The sequence below is a fragment of the Patiria miniata genome, unplaced genomic scaffold (genome assembly GCF_015706575.1).
Source record: "Patiria miniata isolate m_02_andy unplaced genomic scaffold, ASM1570657v1 HiC_scaffold_27, whole genome shotgun sequence".
NCBI classification, from domain to species: Eukaryota; Metazoa; Echinodermata; class Asteroidea; order Valvatida; family Asterinidae; genus Patiria; species Patiria miniata.
Genome location: NW_024037066.1, coordinates 8,463,690 through 8,485,290, shown reverse-complemented (window position 1 = coordinate 8,485,290; position 21,601 = coordinate 8,463,690). Strand labels below are relative to the sequence as shown.

The 21,601-nt window shown below is 39.1% G+C and overlaps 1 protein-coding gene across 1 annotated transcript; it reads right to left on the bottom strand.

The window, feature by feature from the left end:
- Positions 1 to 1,263: 1,263 nt before the first annotated feature.
- Positions 1,264 to 20,218, bottom strand: LOC119734367 (cap-specific mRNA (nucleoside-2'-O-)-methyltransferase 2-like). Its single transcript, XM_038207858.1, has 17 exons — positions 19,849 to 20,218; positions 18,751 to 18,918; positions 16,776 to 16,986; positions 15,528 to 15,685; positions 14,716 to 14,913; positions 13,864 to 13,984; positions 13,262 to 13,524; positions 12,374 to 12,550; positions 11,036 to 11,173; positions 10,424 to 10,519; positions 8,386 to 8,493; positions 5,914 to 6,062; positions 4,541 to 4,691; positions 3,725 to 3,823; positions 3,315 to 3,407; positions 2,006 to 2,096; positions 1,264 to 1,716 (listed from the first exon to the last, which is right to left on the bottom strand). The coding sequence occupies exons 1-17, from the start codon at positions 20,092 to 20,094 to the stop codon at positions 1,577 to 1,579; spliced, it is 2,607 nt and encodes an 868-aa protein (XP_038063786.1). The 5' UTR covers positions 20,095 to 20,218; the 3' UTR covers positions 1,264 to 1,576.
- Positions 20,219 to 21,601: the final 1,383 nt, after the last annotated feature.

The following is a 21,601-nucleotide window of genomic DNA, read 5'->3' as shown; positions in this document are numbered from 1 at the left end:
ACAGCAACATGTTTCTGAAGACCCGATAGCAGGCGCCCGCTCACTGGTCAGAATCTGGAGGTCAAGACGCGGTCGTGTTTTGCATAATTGCCCAAACTGCACGCATATCATAAACTCTTGCTAGTATACTACAGAAAAGTACAAGCGGCCATTCCATAGACTAAAGGTATAATTATAAACCTGTGACATACGGTGAAACAGTGCATCAGAAAGAGGTTGATATGAACAGGCTTGGCTGGAAGGTGGACTTTTGGTTGTGGTAAATAATTTCAAACAAAAATTTGAATTTTTTTTTTTTAATTTTATAAATTTTAAAAAAATATTTGGTTTTCATTTGTTAAGTGAAAGAGTGTTGAGTACAGAAATATTTACATACTGAAAGGTGTATTATGCTCTCGATATTCAGGGTAGGATAAAACAGAATAAAAGCTAAAATAAATATTTTTAATTACTGTTCACTCTAATTGAGTAAAATAACACAATCAAACATAGCTGAAAGTTCATCTGACACAAGACAACTGAAATGACAATCTTAAAGTGTCCATTTTGTGCAAATTTCTAATCCTCTTAAATGTATGAAAACTATTTGACATCCCTTTTTGGTTAATATTATTCTAAAGTGCACTTCTTTAAACATTTAAAATGTCTATACTTTTCCGGGAAACTGAGGGCACTGTTGTTATTTCAGGAAGACACTGTTCAGTTTAGGGGTTTTCTGTTCAAATGTGAACCCAAAAATCTGCTCACTGAAAAAATGTGTGAGAAAAGTTTGCTCATTGGCTTACTGCCATGTACCGACACAACAATGAATCACCAAAGAAAAGAGAATTTGTAATAGCAAAATATCCAAAATTCTGGTAACTTTTTTGTGCTGAAATAGATGTAACAGGTTTGTGCCTGAAATGACATCACTCTTTTGCCATGAATATGGAAATTTGCATCAGCATAAAAACCCCAAAGGCAACAAAATATCCTTGAAAATAGAAAAATGAAACTTGAAAATTAGGTTCAATGGGACCAAAAAGTGTATTTTCAAGGATTGCATTTAAAAAACTTACATTGCATGGGCCCTTTAAGGCAAGATAAACTAGTTTGTCTTTTACAAAAACACAATAAAAATGTAAAAAAAATTACCTTTTCTTTATGTCAAGTTTTTTAACTCTAACAAGAGATTGGTTTGGCATAATTTCTCTGCTCTAAACTGTGAATTAAAAATGAAAAACTATGACCAGCTTTACACACAAACAAATCATAAATCTTAAATTCAATAAATTCGCTTCATGTATTGCTTGGCACATTGGACAATGGTTTCAAACAAACATTCCTCCTTTCACAGACATGTTTCTCAAAGTTGTTGAAGAAATCAAAGTCTAAAATCAAAAGCGTTCAAATCAAAGAAATGATATTCAACCCTAACTAAGGTAGACAACATTCATTTAGCTAGGGCTTGATGTCCAAACTTTGTTTTATTGTACAAAAAGCATACGCTCTTCCTCTGCCATCTGCAACTTTGACAAAAGAGGTTAACTCAGTGGAAAACCGTTGGGTATTCTTTCTTTTTACCCCCCTGTATTTGTCACCTAGTTTGCTCAGGGGTGTTGCCCTCCATCTGCTCATTGTCTAGTTGGGCAGTGAGCTCAGTCTGCACCAGAAAGCTGGTTTGAGCTTTCAGAAAATTCTCGCTGAATTCAGTCAATCCATTGTTGAACTCCTTTACTAAAATAAAAAATAAAGATGAATGATAGATAAAACCATGTTTTGCCGGCGTACACGAAAATGTAGTAAAATAGCAGAAGACAGTTTGTTGGGTTGTTTGTCTGTTAGTTGTTTGTTTGTTGGGTGGGTAGGGTGGGCTGTTTGTTTATTTGTTCATTTTCTGTTTTAAAAAAAAAATCAGCAAATAAAATCAAAGAACAATACAGAATTGCAAACAAATTCCATAATGTTGGAATCCCACAGAAATGTTCTTAAAAAAACTTTAAATAAAAACCTTTCACACTCTTACCACAAAGTTGTGACTGGGGCACAAACGTCAAGACATCTGTTTCTTGATTGTTCTGATATTCCAAAATGGATGAATACACTTTCCAAAGATGCTGGAAAAATACACCACAAGACAACCAAAGTGAGATTCAGTTTGAGTACAGTGTTGTAAATAGACAACAACAAAAATATGTTTAGCAAACATATGTGTTTAGCAAAAATCTGCTGATCCAAGATTCAAGATTTATTTATTGTCAATTTATTTAAAATCAAAACATAACTCGGGGCAGTAGGGTAGGATTCAGGGCAATTGAATCCGTATGAATAAAGTGTTCCTTCCCTGTTTAGCATTCACTAGACAGCATGGTAGTAATGCTTGGAATTGATGGATTGTTTGCACGGACAAATGGTTGTTAATAATAGTGTCTCTATTGTGTGTACGAACTGGCACACTCACAGGGTTTACATGTACATGTATAGGGTAATAGTCGAAAATCATCAAGGTGATGCATACACAACAATGGTTAGTATGAATAAAAATGAAGCAAAAACTTTTACTGGAAAGCATTTGCTAAAAATCAAAAGTTTTTACCTACTTTTTTTACCTTTTGCTAGAGTACAAGCATTTGCTTCATTTGAAGTATATACTGGTCATGTTTCAAGGTTTGGTAGGGGCTACCTTAAAAATATAAAGCGAATACTTCTGTGCACAAATTCCTGCTCTTGCTGTTTGCTTGTACTGCGGCATTTGCTGGTTTTTATTCATACGACCAATTGTGCAAGCCATATAGTTCACATAATTCCAGTATAAAAGCATTTGCTTCATTATTATTCACACAGATGCCAGTATGATGGGTCCTTTCAATAAAAACTAGCTTTTGCTTTTACTATCAATTTTTTAGCATTCACTTGCATCTGTATGAATACAAAATGAAAAAAAAACTTTTACTGGAAAGCATTTGCTAAAAATCAAAAGTTTTTACCTACTTTTTTTACCTTTTGCTAGAGTACAAGCATTTGCTTCATTTGAAGTATATACTGGTCATGTTTCAAGGTTTGGTAGGGGCTACCTTAAAAATATAAAGCAAATACTTCTGTGCACAAATTCCTGCTCTTCCTGTTTGCTTTTACTGGGGCATTTGCTAGTTTTTATTCATACGACCCATTGTGCTAGCCATAATCACATAATCTGTCTAAGGTCAGTTGCTTTCCACAATGGCTTTGCATAGTGGTTTCTCTACTCTGCCTCAGGCTTGTACAGTGATCATTGTGTGTGTGTACTGCCCTGATATTTTGTTATGCACACCTACAAAGATGAGAAGTTTTGTTACCTGGATGAGTAGGGGATGAGCCCCTACAAAGCCTTGCGCAATGATGGCCACACTTGAGGAGGTCCCATTATCAACAACAGCTATCAAGGTTATCTATGAAATGTAGGGGAAAAGGCAGGATTGTGTCTATGTGCTTGAAATAAAACTATGATCAGTGAAGATTCGGTATCTACGTTGCTACAGTCTTACATGCAATGTATGTTTAGGAAAATTGTCTCGTTTTATTTTTGGTCACTTATTAACATTGAAATGTGATGTAATTCGGTCAAATAAGAAAGCAGACATTTCTTCTTCTAATGCTTAATACTTTGTCTTCTCCTAGCCCGTGATTCCCCCATGTCAACTTTGAAAATAAACTGAGCACCAGTTTGTTTGTTTAATAAACAACAACTGCAAAGTGGCATGGTTACCTGTAGAAAGACTTTATGAATGACATACAGCAATCCTGCAGAGAATCTGGTTAGAATCTCGGGAACACGGATTATTAATGTTCCTCCAATGTGCAGTGCCTGTCAAAACGGAAATAACAAGATGTAATGTTTTTAATTAAAGGTATATATATATACATAATTATTAAAAAACGTATTTGGAGTAAAGGCCTTACTAGTACTATAGACACGCAATGAAAGTACTCTGTCTGGCTTGCTGTCAACTGACGATACATTGGAAACAAAGAGTCTTATAACACACCACCCACAGATTCTGTATCTTGATTGGCCGAGAGCGAGTCACATGGTTTTGCCATTTTTGCAATCTTGCTGGGCATGGCAAAAAGTACAATACCCGTAGCAACCAAAGTACTATGCGATGAGAACCGGTATTGTGTGCAAATATATGCATATACGGGTGTGTGCATTGCGCATATTGTTTGCGCGCTGGCGCTAAAGTGCTAGGTTCAAACATTTCTTGGAAGGGGTGGTTTGGAAAAATGTAAGTAAACTTCACCTATTTCTGTATTCAAATTTAAAGTACATTTTAATTGTATTTAGTTTAAATTAATCAGTTGTCGCTTAACATCAAGCAAAATCTCTGGGAGAGATGTTTTAAAACAAATATTGACTGCTTTATCTTGTGGTGTAGCAAAGTTAGCCTCCCTCAGTGATCCATGAAGCATTCTATTTGTCCCGAGGCGAAGCCAAGGGAAAATAGAAAGCAGTCCATTGAAGCAGTCCAAGTATACTATCAACGACTTTGCAAGAATCCAATTAAAAGACCATGTTACTCACATGCATGGCAAGTGTGACCGACACAAGTGACTGAAGTCTGGTACCCAGCTGATGTGGGCTGAGTTTACAGCTAGAAGCTGATACCTTTCCTCCAAGGCCACAGTCTGAGTACACCACAGGCACTTTATCATGTTGTAGAAGTACAGAACATCTGGGGGAAAAAGTCGCACACAAGAAATGTTGTTTATTTGCCAATTTCAGACATAATTCATGGACTTGATTTAATTATGGTACTTTTAGCCCTACAAACAGGGCTGTAAATGGCTCTCTTTTAACACTGGTCTTTTTAGCCCTACAAAAGGGCTATACATGGTCTTTTTAGCCTTACAAACAGGGCTGTAAATGGCTCTCTACTAACACTGGTATTTTAAGATCTGCAAGCAGGGCTGTAAATGGCTCTCTTTTAACCGGTCTTTTTAGCCCTACAAAAGGGCTGTAAGTGGTCTTTTTAGCCTTTCAAACAGGGCTGTAAATGGCTCTCTTTTAACACTGGTCTTTTTAGCATTACAAACAGGGCTTTCAAATGACTCGGCTTTTACAGTGGTCTTTTGAGCCCTACAATAGGGCTGTAAATGGCTCTCTTTTAACATGGGTCTTTTTAGCCCTCAGACTGGGCCCAATTTCATAGCACTGCTTAACCATGTTAACAGTAAGCAGAAAAGTTGTACTTACTATGCAGACGGCAGGGTTTGAATATTTGAATATTCCTAATGTTTTTCAAGACACCATACAATGACAAATTCACAAGTTTTTGGTAAGCTTTATGATATATATATTTTATGAATGTCCTAACTCTCGGAAATACGATGGCTTATATAGAAGTGTGCAGCGATATGTATTTTGGAAGATATTTGGAATCAAAGCCAGAGATATGACTACTGGAGCGACTCTTCGCGTTTGTTGTCGCCATAGCAGCAGGCTAGGGATGTAATGATGACAGTAATAAAACCAAAAGAGAGCCATTTACAACCCTGTTTGTAGGGCTAGAGGTACTATTCAGCTTCTACCACTAATTTTGTGCATTTGTATGTTTTTTTCGGGGGGGGGGGGGGGAGTTGGGGGGGTTGGCAAATAATTCTTACGAACTTACATGCTCGGCAGCCCTGTCATAGTTTGCATAAGTGGTTAATAAGGCTGAATGTGTATAAGCGGTTGGGCCTCAGCTGTCACTTTCTCAGAATTTTTAAAAACTTTTATCAGATAATTTGTTACAATAACTTGTTATTTTTTATCAAAGTTTGATCTGGTTGAAAGTCGGTACATGCATATTGCAATGATGTCATGACATCGATACTTTTCATGTATTCACCTCATAAATATTTAATACATCATGTTAACTACAATGTTGTGTCTGTTTTTTTTGCAAAACTTACTTTTTGATGATGTTCTGATCTCCAAGATGTGGAATGCCGAGACTGGAGGTTGTTTTGGACATACTCTCATGACAACTGTGTTCTGACGTTAGTCTTCTCTCTTCCAATGTCACACTGACATCGGCGGTGGTTGTTGTCACAAGGCAATTCTGAAGTAAAGAGGGAGTAGATGCGTTTAGCTGGCACATGTTATTTCAAAGTTTACTTTAGATGCCCCGTTTCTGTCGTCTTATGAAGGCACCTTTGCAAATACATCTGTATAGATGTATTTGCATATACCCGAAAAATGACAGAAATGTCTTCGAGCATTCCACAACCTCTTTAATGGTTTGATGTGAACATTGAAATTCTTTGAAATACTTTTACACTAATGATATGAATCATTGGAAAAACCAAGACGGCTAGGGCGTGGAACTACTTGACCACTTTGCGTACGCGTGGGTGAGTGTGGGATGGGGTACTGGGGGGAAGGACGGCGGGTGATCTGTGGGAGGGGTAATGTGGGCGGGTCTGGAAGGAGGGGTGGATGGGTAGGGAATGCTGTTGAGGTTGGAAGTGGAAAGGAACCAGAGAGTGCAGTGAGGGTGGGACTCGGGGTCGCTGTGGGTTGTGGTGCAGGACAGACTGGTGAAAGAGGGGAAACATATGGTGTCAGTCGATTGTAATGAATGCGTTTAGGCTTGGCTGTGGGATTATACAGATCAATAATGGAGTAAGTGACCGGATGGTAGTTTAGAGTTTCAAGGTTCCACATGGCCCTACAAATGTAGACAAATGTGAATGAAGGACCCTTGTATATTATAGCCTTATTATTCTCCTTATTTGATCTTATAGCCTTTTCGTTTTCCTATAAAAAAAAAAAAAATTACATTAGGAAATACATGAATTAATAATGTGCCTTATGGTCAAATTGAAATTAGTCAAGTGTGTAAACCTGTAAGCTTACTGCTTAATATACTTGTCTTGTTGCATACATTTGTTTAATTCAAACTATTTTCTTATGAACTACATGCAACTGTGCTATTAACATGCACATTAATTGAGTCATCATGTCGCCCTCAGGTGAATTTATAAATTTATATAAGTAATAAATTGTATACATGATACAAATGTGACAAAGGATCATAACTTGAAATCATAACTTGAAAACTTTAAGAGCGCCCATCACAAAATATTCCAAGATTGTTGCTTACATCATAAACTATCATCTGAAAAAAAATTACGAAATTTGAAGCCTATTGTTTTTCGTAATTCAAGGTCAAAGGTCATTTCGTTACGCATTTTCTCTGCACTTTACAGTAGGAATTTTTTTTTATTTTATGAAATGGAGGCCATTCAAAGAGCTTTCATATGATGTACAGCTTGGCTTTGTAGGCGCCATAGTTTTGGAGATACAAGTATTTAAAGTTCGGAGGTCATGCTAATTAGTCAAAAGTTCGTTGACCCGTATCTCAAAATCTAACTAGCCAAACTGCAACAAAATTCAGTTCTGGGGGTTTCTCATATAGGCCAATCATCACATCAAATATCGTTTGAATCTGTGAGGGTCAGGTCCAAAATCGTGTTGAATTGACACGGAATGACCCTGTAGTGGGCCAAGTTTGTGCAAAAGGGTAACTGGTATTCTGGGCATGTGGAACGGCTTAATTTGAAGAAAGACATCCCTTTCTTTAAAACAATTTATTCCTTTTTGACACAGTGATTTAACCACTCTCATTGTTGAAGTTAACCCCTCCTGGCCCAATGCCTTCACCGTGGCCACCACCTCTTTCCACACAAAGCTGTGCACGAAATCTAGTCCATTTCAACCTTTGCATATTAACAAACCAGCCAGCAACCTTAGCCAGGTAAAACTTGGCCCAGTATAACAATTAATGCTCGGTCAGCAACCTTAGCCAGGTAAAACTTGGCCCAGTATAACAATTAATGCTCGGTCAGCAACCTTAGCCAGGTAAAACTTGGCCCAGTATAACAATTAATGCTCGGTCAGCAACCTTAGCCAGGTAAAACTTGGCCCGGTACAGGTTTTGACCCTTGACAGAATAACAATTAATGCTCGGTCATCCGTGGCGACAGACATACAATCAAGGTATCATTGGAAAGAGGACACATTGGTGTTTCACATGATCTTTAACTTATTTGAAAATATTTATTAGATTTTTATTATAATTTACATTTACATCTGGATTTCCTTTTTTAAAATTATACTTAAATGATGTACCCTGTTTATTATTGCAAGAAAAGGAAAACTGAGTCCCGTCTTGTAAAATCATATTCGTAAGCTGGCCACAACGGTAAAGGAACATTTTATTCTCTTTCTTAATACCTGCTAACACTCATTATTTTGCCAAAACGCCTCACCATAATGATTTCTGTTTATTGGCGACTGGTCTTACTAACAAGGTTGCTTAAGACAATCTCAGTTATGGAACATCATTACACAGCTACACAATATTTGCTTCCATGCCTTACCCTGAGGCTCCAGCCACCAGATTTGGTGAGAAGCTGCAAGAAAGAATCTTCCTTTCCCTTCCGTGTAAGAAGACACAGACTGTTTATTGTACCGTCACTTCTTGAAATCTGTGAAAAGGAAAAGTGGGTCATATAAATAAAAATTATAAAAATGTTAGTAAAGTACAAATGATACTACATACACGTACTCTATTTCCAATCACATTCATGCAAGACATATACACTTTGTTTATTATTAATAACATCACTAGAAACAAAAGAAATAATTTCACGTTCTTAAAGATCTGGGAAGTGTTATGATGTAATTTGGAAGCAGCACAGAAAGAGTAATGACAAAGTTTTATCCAACGACAATCAGGGAACTGGACGAAATTAAAAAGCGTCCAGTTTATTCAGTAATATAATTTTTTTTAATATTTAAGATATTTTTTAACAACAAAAATTGGTATATTAAATTTGGTATGATTTTACTGCCTGAAATATGTTTTTGAATGAACAAATATTTTAAGGCAGCAGTGACTTCTTCTACAGGACACTGTGGCACTTCACATTTTTCATGAAAGTACTTTCTGCACTCTGCAACAGGCAACAAGTTTTTTTATCATTTGAGTTGGATTTAAGGTTCAAAATAACCACTGCAGTGTATGTGTAAAGGAGCAGAGAATAAGTTATATTCGAATATATATTTTTTTTGTGAGACTAAATTAAATTTTGGAGTAGTCTATTTTTGTTTCCTTGATTCCTGAAGACGGTCAGAGCATACTGACCGGAACGTCGAGTTTATACCTCTGGTTCTTTTCAGAACCATTCTCTTAGTTGAGAAATTATTCGCACATGGTGTTTCCGCAAACCTTTCATTATTTAGTATCTCCACCATGCAAAGCCTCAAATCTTACTTATTTGATTCCTTTTCTTTTCTTTTTTTTGGTCCCAGTTTAAAAACTAAATCGCAACATAAATCATTTGAACCAGGATTGTTTCTTAGTGAGCCATTTTTCTACGGTACATATGCATCGCCTTGATGACTTGGACTCTGCTACCCTACATGTAAACTACGTGTGCCAATTCGTACACACACAAGAGCCCCTAATTATTGACCAATATTCGTCCTAATGCATGGAGGTAGGAAATTCAACATATATGTTGAACAAAACAAATTACTGGAGCAGAACTTAGACCTCCAGGGCAACTTAACAATGGGTCATGCCATGGTGCCATTTTGTGTGTCCCTGTTATATAGATGACCCCTAAAACTTGCCATGGAAGAATCATACAAATTGAACCCAATTGGACCCCCAAACAATGAAATGACCCCAATACTCAAGCAACTGAATAATGCAGCTAGTCAGGCACCTTAGGCCAGCTTAGTGAGTGGATGTGGACATTCCGGACAAAAGCGCCAAATTTTCCATACATGCTCCTTATTGCCTTAGCTTTCAATTTTTGATAGGAACCAACTTAGGCCCAAAAAAAAAAGTCTCCGGTTTCTGGTATGGAGCTTGCCCAAAAAGTGGTGCGGCGACGCGGCTTTTTTAAATTTTTTTATTTTTGCTTCAAATGTCGGCTGATGACTGCAAAAGGTGCCCGACTAAGCTAAGTGCAAATATATGGGAGTCCAGAGAGGCAACATAAAGCTTATTCTCGATCATAACCCCATCTAAAAACACGTTAAAATTGTGCAGCAGCAGGATTCCAGTCAAACCAGTGAGTTTGGCGGTTTTGAGACATCATCTTTTATTGAAAAAAAACCTTTTTCATTTTGCCGACGCGCATGGCTACGGCGACGCGCGCGCATACCAGAAATCGGAGACTTTTTTCTTTTGGCCTTGGATTTTAAAGATGGCTGCCATGGAAAACCTATTTTCACCCATATCTCATCTTCTAAGCCACTTAGGATTCAGTTTCAGGGTCAAGGAATGCTTACCCTATATTTTGGCAAACCAATTTCACAATTTGTCTGTGTCTTTGTTCACGGGTCACTAGACCAAGCAATATATAACTTTTGTGTGCCAATCAGATGGTGCAACACAAAGCCTACCTTCTGCAGTTTGGCTAGATCAGTTCCCATCACATCCACAATGGTCTGGTCATAGATGCTACACTTGTCTAAGTCCTCTTTCGCGTCGCATCCAGTCTTGTGAGAAGAACAACCGAACATTAAAGTCTAAATTATTAAGGAACAGTGGCAGACTACACCTGTACAGCAAAGGATATAGGAACTAACCATTTAAGAATCTTGTCGACTTTGATTAAAACGGAAATCAACAAATCTTTCTAAGTTCTAAGAGACAACAATAAAGAAAACAACAGCTTATTAAAGGGATGGCAAAGACCCAGTATTAAAGTCTATTTCCAGGAAAACCACATGATCGTGTAAGAAATAACACGCCTATTCTGAATCATGGATGTAAACCTGGGTCAGTCACCAGGTCATTGACCCAGGTCATCTCGAAAAGAGGATTAGTTCTGAGAAAGATATGAGGCAAATGTAATCGTGACTGAAAAATTAAATGTTGGGTCAATTACTCTAGTTCTATTCAAAACAAGTCATGGTTCGAAGTTGGCCACTTCAAATGGCGTACCTGTAAAACCTATCCCACTTGGTACCCTCAATGTCGCACAACCTGAATTTGATTTTAATTGAACTTACTTGGGCATGAGCACACGCCAAGTTCCAATCATCAAGGACTTCAGCCGTACAGAACGATGAGCTCTGAATCGATGTCAGTCTCTTACCGACAACCACGTCCCACGATGCTACTTCACTCGGCATCAACTCACGGTTATTCTTCAAATCAATAGATTGGCACAACTCAGAAATGTTTGAAAACCTCAGCAAATCAGCAAAATGATATGAGATTCCGGAAGACCCTATATATAGAGCCAGTGGACAATTTGGTTCAAAATATAGAAATGTTTTTACGCTTGGAATTTTCAAGAGTTAATGTTAAATGTTCTCTTTTCAAGTGCAAAATGAATCCAGCCAGTGTTGCAGTAGAGTCCTTGGGTGGATCCAAGGCAACAACTGACAGAGATTCGAGGTCTCACTGAGGTCAAAACTGAAAGAATCAGCTGAAGTCTAGACTTGACTTGAATCCTGACTCACTCCCAGGCTTGACCGTGAACCCAAAGTATACATTTTAATGTACATTGGCTCATTTGCATTAAATACCGAATGATTATCAAAAATCTTACTTGGATTACAGATTGTACTGGTACTAAACACCCCGTGAAATTATTCCGTCTGGCTTGCTGTCATTTAGAAGAAATCAAGAAATGTAGCCGTTTCCAACGATCAGTCAATTGGCAGACTTTTGGAATTAAAGAGTTATATAGACAAAATTGTGTTTCATGATCAAAAGTTTGTGAATGGTTTATTCCATAATTTCCAATGACCTGAAACTGTTATTATTGGAAATGAACAAACTGTATGAAAAGCAAATGAGCAGCCTTTAAAGTCATAATGGTCTAAGACTTTAGGACTGAACTCATCGGGCCCTGTACCAAGTTTGCATTGAGTTAAAGATGAATAAGGCTCTAAATAGTAAACTCATAGAGTTACATGTATATTTTTTAAAAAAATGGAGACTGCACTTGTTTTGTAAGTCGGCAAATACATAGAGTTATATTAAGAATGACTGTACAATACACAGATGTGCCCACTTTAAGCATGTTATGCAATACAGTGTCAGAAAAATATCTGGGAGTATGGACTTGGTTTTATGTTATTTTACTTTTATTGGGAATATTATCTGTAATAAAATATACATAAGTAAATAAACAAACTATGGAACAAATAAAAACAAATGATAATTTATTAAAATAAACATCCTGTCTAGGTGAAAAGTGGACTATTAAAAACTGTAGTCTGTTTATTTTTAGAAAGTCACCATTTGAAGAGAAAAAAAACTGGGGAAAAAAAGAATATCAGAGCAGTTGTGAAAATAATACACACACAGCCACTCTCTAAATCCACTTGTTGACCTACCTGAAGGATCTGGGTCATGACCTCTGACCCCCACGTTGCCACGGCAAGTTGCTGGTAGTCAGCGTTGAGTCGTTGGAGCCAATGAGAGTGGTCTAGCTGCTGCCTCTCCGTGAAGGTCCCGTGCAGTCTCTTCCTGGCTGTCTTGGTAAACATGCCCACAGCACGGATGTTCTGTCCCTGTTTAAACGTAAGCAGATTAGTTGCCGACATGATCAATCTGTGGAGCATTAAAATAAGGCTCAATATCAGCTTTTATAAAATAGGAGGAGCCAATTCACTATTAAAGTGATTGTGTAAGATCTGCCCAACCCGGTCGTTGGCACAGCAACGTGATCATGCCGATGCAAACATGGCCACCACTCACTGTGGACACATGTAGTTACTAGGCATTTTTGTGTTGTTTTGTTTCAGAAATTGGGAAAAATATCTACAGGTGTGACTTTAATTGGTATGATTACAGTCCGCAGAAAAACAGTTGACCATCTTGAGGTAGCTTTTATTGACCAATTTTCCAATTGACTTTGCTTCGAATACAAACACGTGCAGTACTTGGTACTACGTACTTGGTGGTCATCCTCTTCAGAACTCCTAAAGGAAGTCTAACTAAGAGGCACAGTACTAATGGCTGGATGTGTGGCATGATCCATCACCAGGATAAGTCCAGTGACCTCGCTTGTTATTACGTAACACTTCGATAGTGGATACCAAAGGACTACTGAGCACAAAAACTTACTAAGCATTTTGGTTACCAGCCAAAAGGTCATTAACTTTTGTTAATTTTTACTGGTTCTCCCCTGATTTGGCTAAGCACATATATTTCCTAAGCACTATTTTCTGCTCAGCAGAAAAAAAATTAACATTTCAAAGATGTTAGGGGTGGATTCGCACCTTGGACGCATCGGAGCAGATCTTATCAGCTTTCCTGATGCTCTTGATAGCGTAGCGTTCCACATAGGTCGTCCGGCAGGCCTCTCTCACTTTTGTCAAACGGTGGCGCTCTTGCTCCGACATGTGCGTGTACAGCCAGATGTTTTCCGAGATGGTGGCCATCTGGTAGTCCTTGAAGGTTGCCGCGCAGGCGCGGAGCTGGACCAGAAATGAGGTCGGAATGGACGAGATAGGAAACATGGCGTTTGGACATTCTGCTGGCCCTGTAAATAAACAATCAATCTTGCAAACAAATGCAGTCATATTAAAGTGTTAGAGTGATCGGTTAGTCAGGTGAGTATCTTTGTGTTAGGCTAAATTTCACGGTGTAGAGTTGTATAGAATTCTATGTTTAAACTTGCAGTTCTCTGCTTATACAATTTGGTGTATAGTTTTACGATTATAAATTGCTATAAACTCAATTTTTTCTTCTTCAGTTATTAATGTTAATTATTACTTTCAAGGCCATTTCTTGTTTAAACTTGCTAATAATTTCAATTTCATTTTGGTTAATACTTAATGCCAAACAGATTCTAACAAGCTTTTTAGTGTTGAAAACTTACCAAAATGACTCAGCAAACTCGGCATATATTCCTCCAGACTTTGCTGACCAATGAATCCGAGACATACAACATAAACCTCGGAGTTACCAGCCTTACTGGTAGCAGGCTTGAACACGTGAACCTAAACCAACAACCAACAAGAGTTCATTTGGGGGAAATGTGTGAATTAAAAAGACTCGTTTATAGCAAATGATATTCTACAAATATTCACAGCATAAACCAAAACATATTAACAGAGCAAAACCAGCTGGAGATGTATTTGAACACTGTCAGATCAATACAGTAGTTTTACTGAAGTATTCGTAAACACTGAAATTAATTTTCCAAGACTTGCAGTCAAAGACAAAATTGGAGAATGCTTATCAATCTGAGAATGCCATACGTTTCTAATTATGTGCTTATTCAACCATGATGAATTCATACTTTTGTCTCTTAAGTTCGCTAATAACAAAGAGTAAATTTGCAAACTTGTTATCATCATCATTTGCCATTCAGAATGACCCATTAGGAGTAAAGTGAACATCCTCATAGTGGCAACAAAACATGGTATTAGTCTGTAATTTCCCTGTGTTGAAATGGACCAATTTAATGGTTCAGCTAACCACAGAATTCCGCGCTTACCGTCACCAATCTTTGCTAAGAGCACTTAGCAAAAGACATTTTGTGTTAACCCTGTCAGCACAGAATCCTTAGTTGCGGGATGTACACATGCGCATAAGCATTTTCTGCTACAGCAAGCAGGACATTTTCGCAAACGATATGAAATCGCCGTCTTGGTATTCCCAGTAGGACATTCTGTTCATTTTCCATGTTATAAACTCACAAATTCCTTGCAACAGTAGGCCTTCTTACCTCCCGAAAGCTACAGTTCAAGAGGTACATCAAGCAGGCGGTCTGATGCTCAAACATGGTAAACATCTTCAGGATGAAAGAACCACCGTCTGCTAGAAGAGCCATCGCCGTGACAACTTCGCAGTAATGCAGCTGGGAGACGACCACTTCTTGCTCCGCTGGATCATTCTGGCAATTGATGCTGCCATCCGCTGTCATCTGCAAATTCGGATTTTTTTAAAATGGTAATTCCAGAAATCGCAAAGCTAATTCTTACATCTACCATTGTCATATAGAAATTCAAACTGATGTTAAAAAAACTAGAACTATGTCTAACAGAAATAGGGGTATTCTGAATTATGAATTTTTTTTTATGAGTTAATTTGTTTTCATCCATGTGCAGTCATCAGGCAAATTTGGATTTAATTTCATGTACAAAGTTCCATGCCTTTCCAAGTCATGTAGTTCTCTAGATATAGGACTTTAAAATATCAACTTTAAGATGACGTCCATGACTCATGATACACGTCATGAAGACATCATTTTAGTCTTTACCTATAACACGTTCATGTCTACTTATATACCAAGTTTCAACCGAATCGGACATGAAGTTCTCAAAATATAGCACAAGATGGCGTCACATGACCCGTGATGACGTCCTCATTGCAGGAAAGCCAAGACAATGTGGTCTGTAGTGTTAAAACCTGCTTACGGACCACAGGTCTTGTTTGGTCAATTAGAAACACTGGACCAGCACTCTAATCACTGCACTGGGTCCAGTGTCTCTTTTAATATCGTGAGCCTCAATGTTTATTATTTGACAGTGGACGTACAAGCTGTACGTTCCCCATGGTGTCTTCAACGCGTTGCTTGAGTGACTTCAGATTCTCTGCGTTCATCAGGTCTCCGGTGTTGTCCTCTCCAAAGAACCAGTGCTCCTGTGTTTGCAGGATGAAGCGATCATCAGCGATCATTGCATCAGTGCTATTCCCTGCATCGGATTCAAAAACAAGACGGAAAAATAGGCAACTTGATTTATTGGATGCTGGGCAAGCAGAGTTTGAAGATGATGGAAGATTTTGGACAGGCCGCAAAATTGGAAAATTGCTATTGTTGCCCCCTGTAGTTGGATGGAGTATGCCTAGTGGTTGGGGTTCGTAACTACTGATCATAGGGTTAGGGGTTCGAATCCAGCTAATGGTCATACGTTATGTCCTTGGGCAAGCCATTTTACCTCCACTTGCCTCTCTCCAACCAGGAGTATGAATTGGTACCAGCCTTAGCTGGGAAGTATTCTGCGATGGACTGGCATCCTATTTCATGCTAAGAACACCAGAGATAAACGCCAGACTGACGGGCCATACTGGCTTGTGACAGACTTCATTTTTTTTTTACACCCCTTGTAAAATTGGAATGGAACGTGTCTTTAATTGAGATTTGGTGTTCCCATCCACTTTGTGGTTTATCTTTAAGGATTTCTGGAGCTCATTACAAGGGTAATGATTTGGGTATTAGTCCAAGAAAAGGTCCCCTTTATGCCATGTTTTCTTTAATTACACAATCAACGCAAACACTATACACATTCTTGTGGGTATTCTCCTTGCAGATGCCCAGCAGAAGAATAAAAAAACACAAAAATCCGCGAATATCTTAGAGGGTTAAACTTTGGTTAAGAATGGGACATAGCGTGTGCAAATTCTTGGACTTGCCCATTTACAGATTTTCGGAAGCACTAAAAAGCAGCATCAAGCGTGTCAAGAGTTCTTTGCTGGCTGTAAATAGATAGTGAGGGTATAAAAGTGCTTTTAAGCATTTCTAGTTGGACAAGTTCAAATTCTCCTTTCAAGTGATATTAGTGGAAACTCAGAAACTTCTGAACATTTCCACAAGCCAATGAAACAACAAGTACAAACTTTATGAAATGATGTGTAAATAAATCTCACACTATTAAATTTCAATCAACATACGTAAGGCCGCATTCGCAATGTGAACTGCCATTGAACTCTTTGGCTGAGAGCAAAGTAAGAACAACACAATTCAACAACTTTCCCCTTTAGAAACACTACCCATGTGTCCCATACCTTCATAATATGGGTTCAGGGTGGTAGCCAGCCAGTTCCACGCTCCATGCCTCAGGATACCAGAGCTCTTGAGGTAATGGTTCAGGCTGGTCACAAACGCCCCCGGTGCCTCGCATAGATGGACAGATTTAAGACACGCCCCTTCTTCTCTGGCCAAGCCAGGTTTGATAACGTCATAGCTCGACACAATCTCGAAGAACTTACACCAGGCCTGTCAAGAGGGGATAATATGTTATCAAGTTGTTGTATTTTTTAACCTATTAGGCACTTGTATTACATTGTATTACACTGCATAATTTAGTAACAGGCAGGGCAGTTTGGGGCAGTATAGGGAGGTATAAGGAGTAACAGGCAGGGCAGTTTGGGGCAGTATAGGGAGGTATAAGGAGTAACAGGCAGGGCAGTTTAGGGCAGTATAGGGAGGTATAAGGAGTAACAGGCAGGGCAGTTTGGGGCAGTATAGGGAGGTATAAAGAGTAACAGGCAGGGCAGTTTGGGGCAGTATAGGGAGGTATAAGGAGTAACAGGCAGGGCAGTTTGGGGCAGTATAGGGAGGTATAAGGAGCAACAGGCAGGGCAGTTTGGGGCAGTATAGGGAGGTATAAGGAGTAACAGGCAGGGCAGTTTGGGGCAGTATAGGGAGGTATAAGGAGTAACAGGCAGGGCAGTTTGGGGCAGTATAGGGAGGTATAAGGAGTAACAGGCAGGGCAGTTTGGGGAAGTACAAAGAATAATGGGCTTAACCAAAGTCCTACAGTAAAACTGTCCCAGGACAGAAGCAAAAATTAAATCAATATAAAAGTGGTTTTCAATCTGTTTGACATCTCGAGTTACCGGTATCTTATGGGCTGTCTGTAGAGAAGAACCCAAAGTTAATTGATGCTTTGATAACTCCTTTAATAGAACTCAGGTTCATAAGGCCAAAAAAAAGAATAGTTTTGCTTCTGGTTACCCGACCGACCCTATTTTTAGGCTGCGACCCTAAAAATTTTATCGGCAATTCCAAAAAAAAAAGAAAAAAAAGATTGAATAAATAAAAATAAAATGTTGTTGTCTTTTCTGTCTTCACAAAATACCTCTCAACAACCCTTTTGCATCAAAAAATGCTTGTATTTATTTGTTTTGTTACTTACATTCGCTTTTTTTCAAAAGAAACCTCCGTTATTTTTACAAATTCGCTTCGCGATATAAACGATGTCTGTACGGTGAATGATATCACGTGGCGACGACTGGTTCCCGCCGCGCCGCGCAGGGGCCAATTTAGAAGACATGATGAAAATGCGGTAACCAGTCCATAGCTAGGCGATCGCGACCGTACCGATAGTGCGCTAGCAGTGCAGGCCACTGTCAACTGGTCGGATTCGACATCGTGAAAAATGTCAAGAAAACACCGATGGAGAAAGAACAGTTTTGCAAGTTAATTTACAGAATTGATCTAGCTTGTCTGTGTATGTATTTTCTGTGTTCAAGAGTTCATTTTGAGATCGCACTACTCTTATTTGGAGTGATACATGCCGCGTGTTTCCCAAAATTTTTGACCGTGAAAACAGGTCTGTTGGCCCATGGCGGGCCGCTCGCCACACATGCTCGCATCACACATCTCGGAGTTTTGGCCAGCTCCCCGCGTCTTGACTAGCGTTGTGCATATGGTGCGAACGACCTGAATTTTCCATTATTTTTTTAAATTATCGAACGTAAATATATTGACAATAATTAAAGGTAGGTTTTATTCACTTTTTGTTGCCATTTCGCGTATAGCTTTCGTAGTGCAATGGAAATAGTTCAGGCTAAAACTTCGCATATAATTGAATACCCCATTCAATCTGCATAAAAAAAATTGGCCAAAAAAAAAAAATTTCCGACCGACCGACCCTATTTTTGAAAGGCATGTAATCGGAAGCAGAACTATTTTTTTTTTGGCCTAATGTAAGAAACATTTTATTAGAAGAAGGGGGTGAGTTAATTTTTTTGTTACCTGCGTACAGAGCTCTACCCAGTAGTTGTTACGTAGGTGTGACATGACGAGGGCAGAGCGATGAGTGAAGGAGGTATGCTGGTGCCATTGTTGGATGTCCTTGTCGCTTAGTTGACATTTCAGTTCATTCAGCTCTGCCTTGTAGTGGTTCAACTCCGGGTCCCAGTCCTAATACATATGTAGGTTGAAAAGAAGTCTTCTGCAATACCAGATTTTGGTTTTTTCTTACTGAAGACCTAGACGCTAAACGCATACATAGAAAACACTTCTTGACTGTGTCAGTGATGTGGAAGTTTGATGAAACCACAAACATTCTTCTGTTAATTTGTCAATTGTCAACGGGACGATCATGAACAATATTGGACAATAGGTGGCGTTTTTCAGGGCGAACCAATTGCTGATGGTTGTGCAAAATTCCAAAAAGGGCACTCGTAAGAGACATTTTCCGTTGACAATTTTAGTCTGGCTCCATGCCAATATTATCGTTGTAATTTCGTATTCACAAGATGGGAATCAGACCATTATACAATTTCGGACTTAAGGCCTATTTCCCTTTAAAAAAAATCCTCCAGAGCCACAAATCTGAAAAAGAAAATGTAATACTCTGTTTGAGACATGTTAAAATAATAAAAGAAGAATTTTCTTATTTATTGGGGATGGGAAAAAAAACTTATAGGAATGTCACCAGCATTGACCAGGGGGGATCGGGATCGTCCCGCTCATGAGAGCCGTTGCTTATCCACTAGACCAAGTGTGCTACACAACTGTTATAATTCAGTCCTATCTCAGAGAGTACAGCGCCCTCTGTTGATATGGATTGCAGCCGGCAAACCTAAACGTTAGCTTGCCGGCAGTACCTCCGGCAATATATCCACTATCAAGAAAAAATGCCAAAAAAGGGTGCGCCAGTGTTTGGAATAAATTCCTCAGTAGGTTGGAAAACCAGGCGTGTGGCCTAACGTACAGCGCAGCAATACGGAGGCCACATAACTAGGGCTAAACTCTTCCATAGACTTTGCGCGCGCGCACAACCAAAGAAGTGACGTCTTCATTCATTGACCATGTTGACATTGTTTCCTCAACACCCAGGTTGCCTACCTTCACTACAGCTTCACTAAACAGGCTCTCAGCCGGTGGCAGCTTCCACTCCTGCCCCTCACTTGGTCGAACAAATGCAAACTTCTTCTCAAACAATGCTCGCACTTCTGTCAACACTTTCTGGTTGTGCACTGGCGTCGACTTTGAACATGTTGAACCCGATTGGAACTGCTTTGGGTTGTCAGCACTGTCCTGCCTGTTAATGTTGGATGATTTCCATTTCTTTTTGCTTCCAGAGCGAGGCATGTTTGTTGCTGATAACACCTAACCAAAAAAATGATTTGATTCATGAAGAATCTGACGCTACATTTGCTGAACTCTTCCGACTCAAAAGTTCAGAAAAATGTAAGATTATTTATTTGTTTTGAAATAGCGCCATCTATTGGCAAAATATAGGTATTTTATAGAGGGCGCTATTTAACATCAACGGTAAAAAAAAATGTATGTTGTTGAGGGCGCTGTGATGTGGTCGAGATCGCGCGCGAGCCAATCTCGTCCCCAGGGTGTCGAGCAGTACGCGCCCACCACTACCTGCTCTCTCACCCTGGTATTGGATCATTTGCATGTGCAAGATTTTTGAACACGTATGCAAATGAGGAACAGTCTGGTGCCTGGATATGCGTTACACATTAGCGTTTGTTTTTGTATGCGGTGTCTGGGGTAAAAACAGAGTCAATTCGTAGCAGCGCGAGCACGGCGTGAGTTACGAAAACACGATTTTTGAAATCAAACTGTTACGATCTTATCGAGACAACATGCAGTATCATATTTCATATTAACATGAGCAAATTGGAAAGGAAATTAGTATTTTCGAGAAGGCGTGGACGAATGATCGCGAAAACACGTACTGCACGTTGTGAATAATAGCACCAAGTACACGATAAAAATCCATTACTAGCCAATTGCGGTATCCAATCAGGATACAGGAACAAAGTTTCCTATCCAGGGTTTACTATTGGAAACGCGGTTGGAAATAAAAATAAGCACTGGGGACGAGGTTGCGCGCGAGCTCATTGAATAAATGTGGCTTTCAATATATACACAGACAATGCTTTCAACTCACGCATGCTCAGGGGATTTGTTCGCCAAAAAAAACCCGGCCCAAAGTCTGGGTCTGTTTAGCATAGAGCTGCGTGGGGCTATACATCTAGCAAGCTGGATGGCCTGGTTTTAGGGGTGGTTTGGGGGTGGGAAATATCTAACATTGAATGGGCTATCTCTGGTAAAATTGAAAAGAAAATTGTTCAGGAGGTCATGTGAATAACCATCATCCAATCACCGCCTTATGTTGCTCAGTGAGTGAGAGCGGCACTTTTTCTATCCGATGATTTTGTGTTGTTATGATAAGCGCGTATTCGAGTTTCACTCCTAAAAATATATTTTGCTTTTTAAAGTGCGTGTCTTCTAGCTAGCAATAGACCGCTTGCAGATGCGTTCGATAATCGACGCGCGAAGGCGCGCGACGCCATGTTGTGGGACAAGCGTATATCTATTTATGCACATTTTGTCCCATAACATGGCGTCGCGCACCTTCGCGCGTCAATTATCGATCGCGTCTGCAAGCGGTCTATACCAAGGTTATTCACTTTTGAATGAGACAGTGAACAAAGAAATCGACACACGTTTAACTACTTTGGTGATTTTTTTTACATTTCAAAATAATTTCGAATTATTTGCGGCGCAACAATATTTTAATTTCTTTATTTTATTTGACATCGACGATTGTGATGACAAGGCCGGGACAAGAATTTAC

What these genes read in the sequence shown, in the direction of transcription:
- LOC119734367 (XM_038207858.1), bottom strand. Translation starts at nt 20,094, where the DNA reads ATGCCTCGCTCTGGAAGCAAAAAGAAATGGAAATCATCCAACATTAAC. An exon ending in GAGTTTGCTGAGTCATTTTG is followed by an intron (nt 13,525 to 13,863) that starts GTAAGTTTTCAA and finishes GTTTATTTACAG; the next exon opens with GGCCAGCAGAATGTCCAAAC. An exon ending in TGGCGTGTGCTCATGCCCAA is followed by an intron (nt 10,520 to 11,035) that starts GTAAGTTCAATT and finishes TCTTCTCACAAG; the next exon opens with ACTGGATGCGACGCGAAAGA.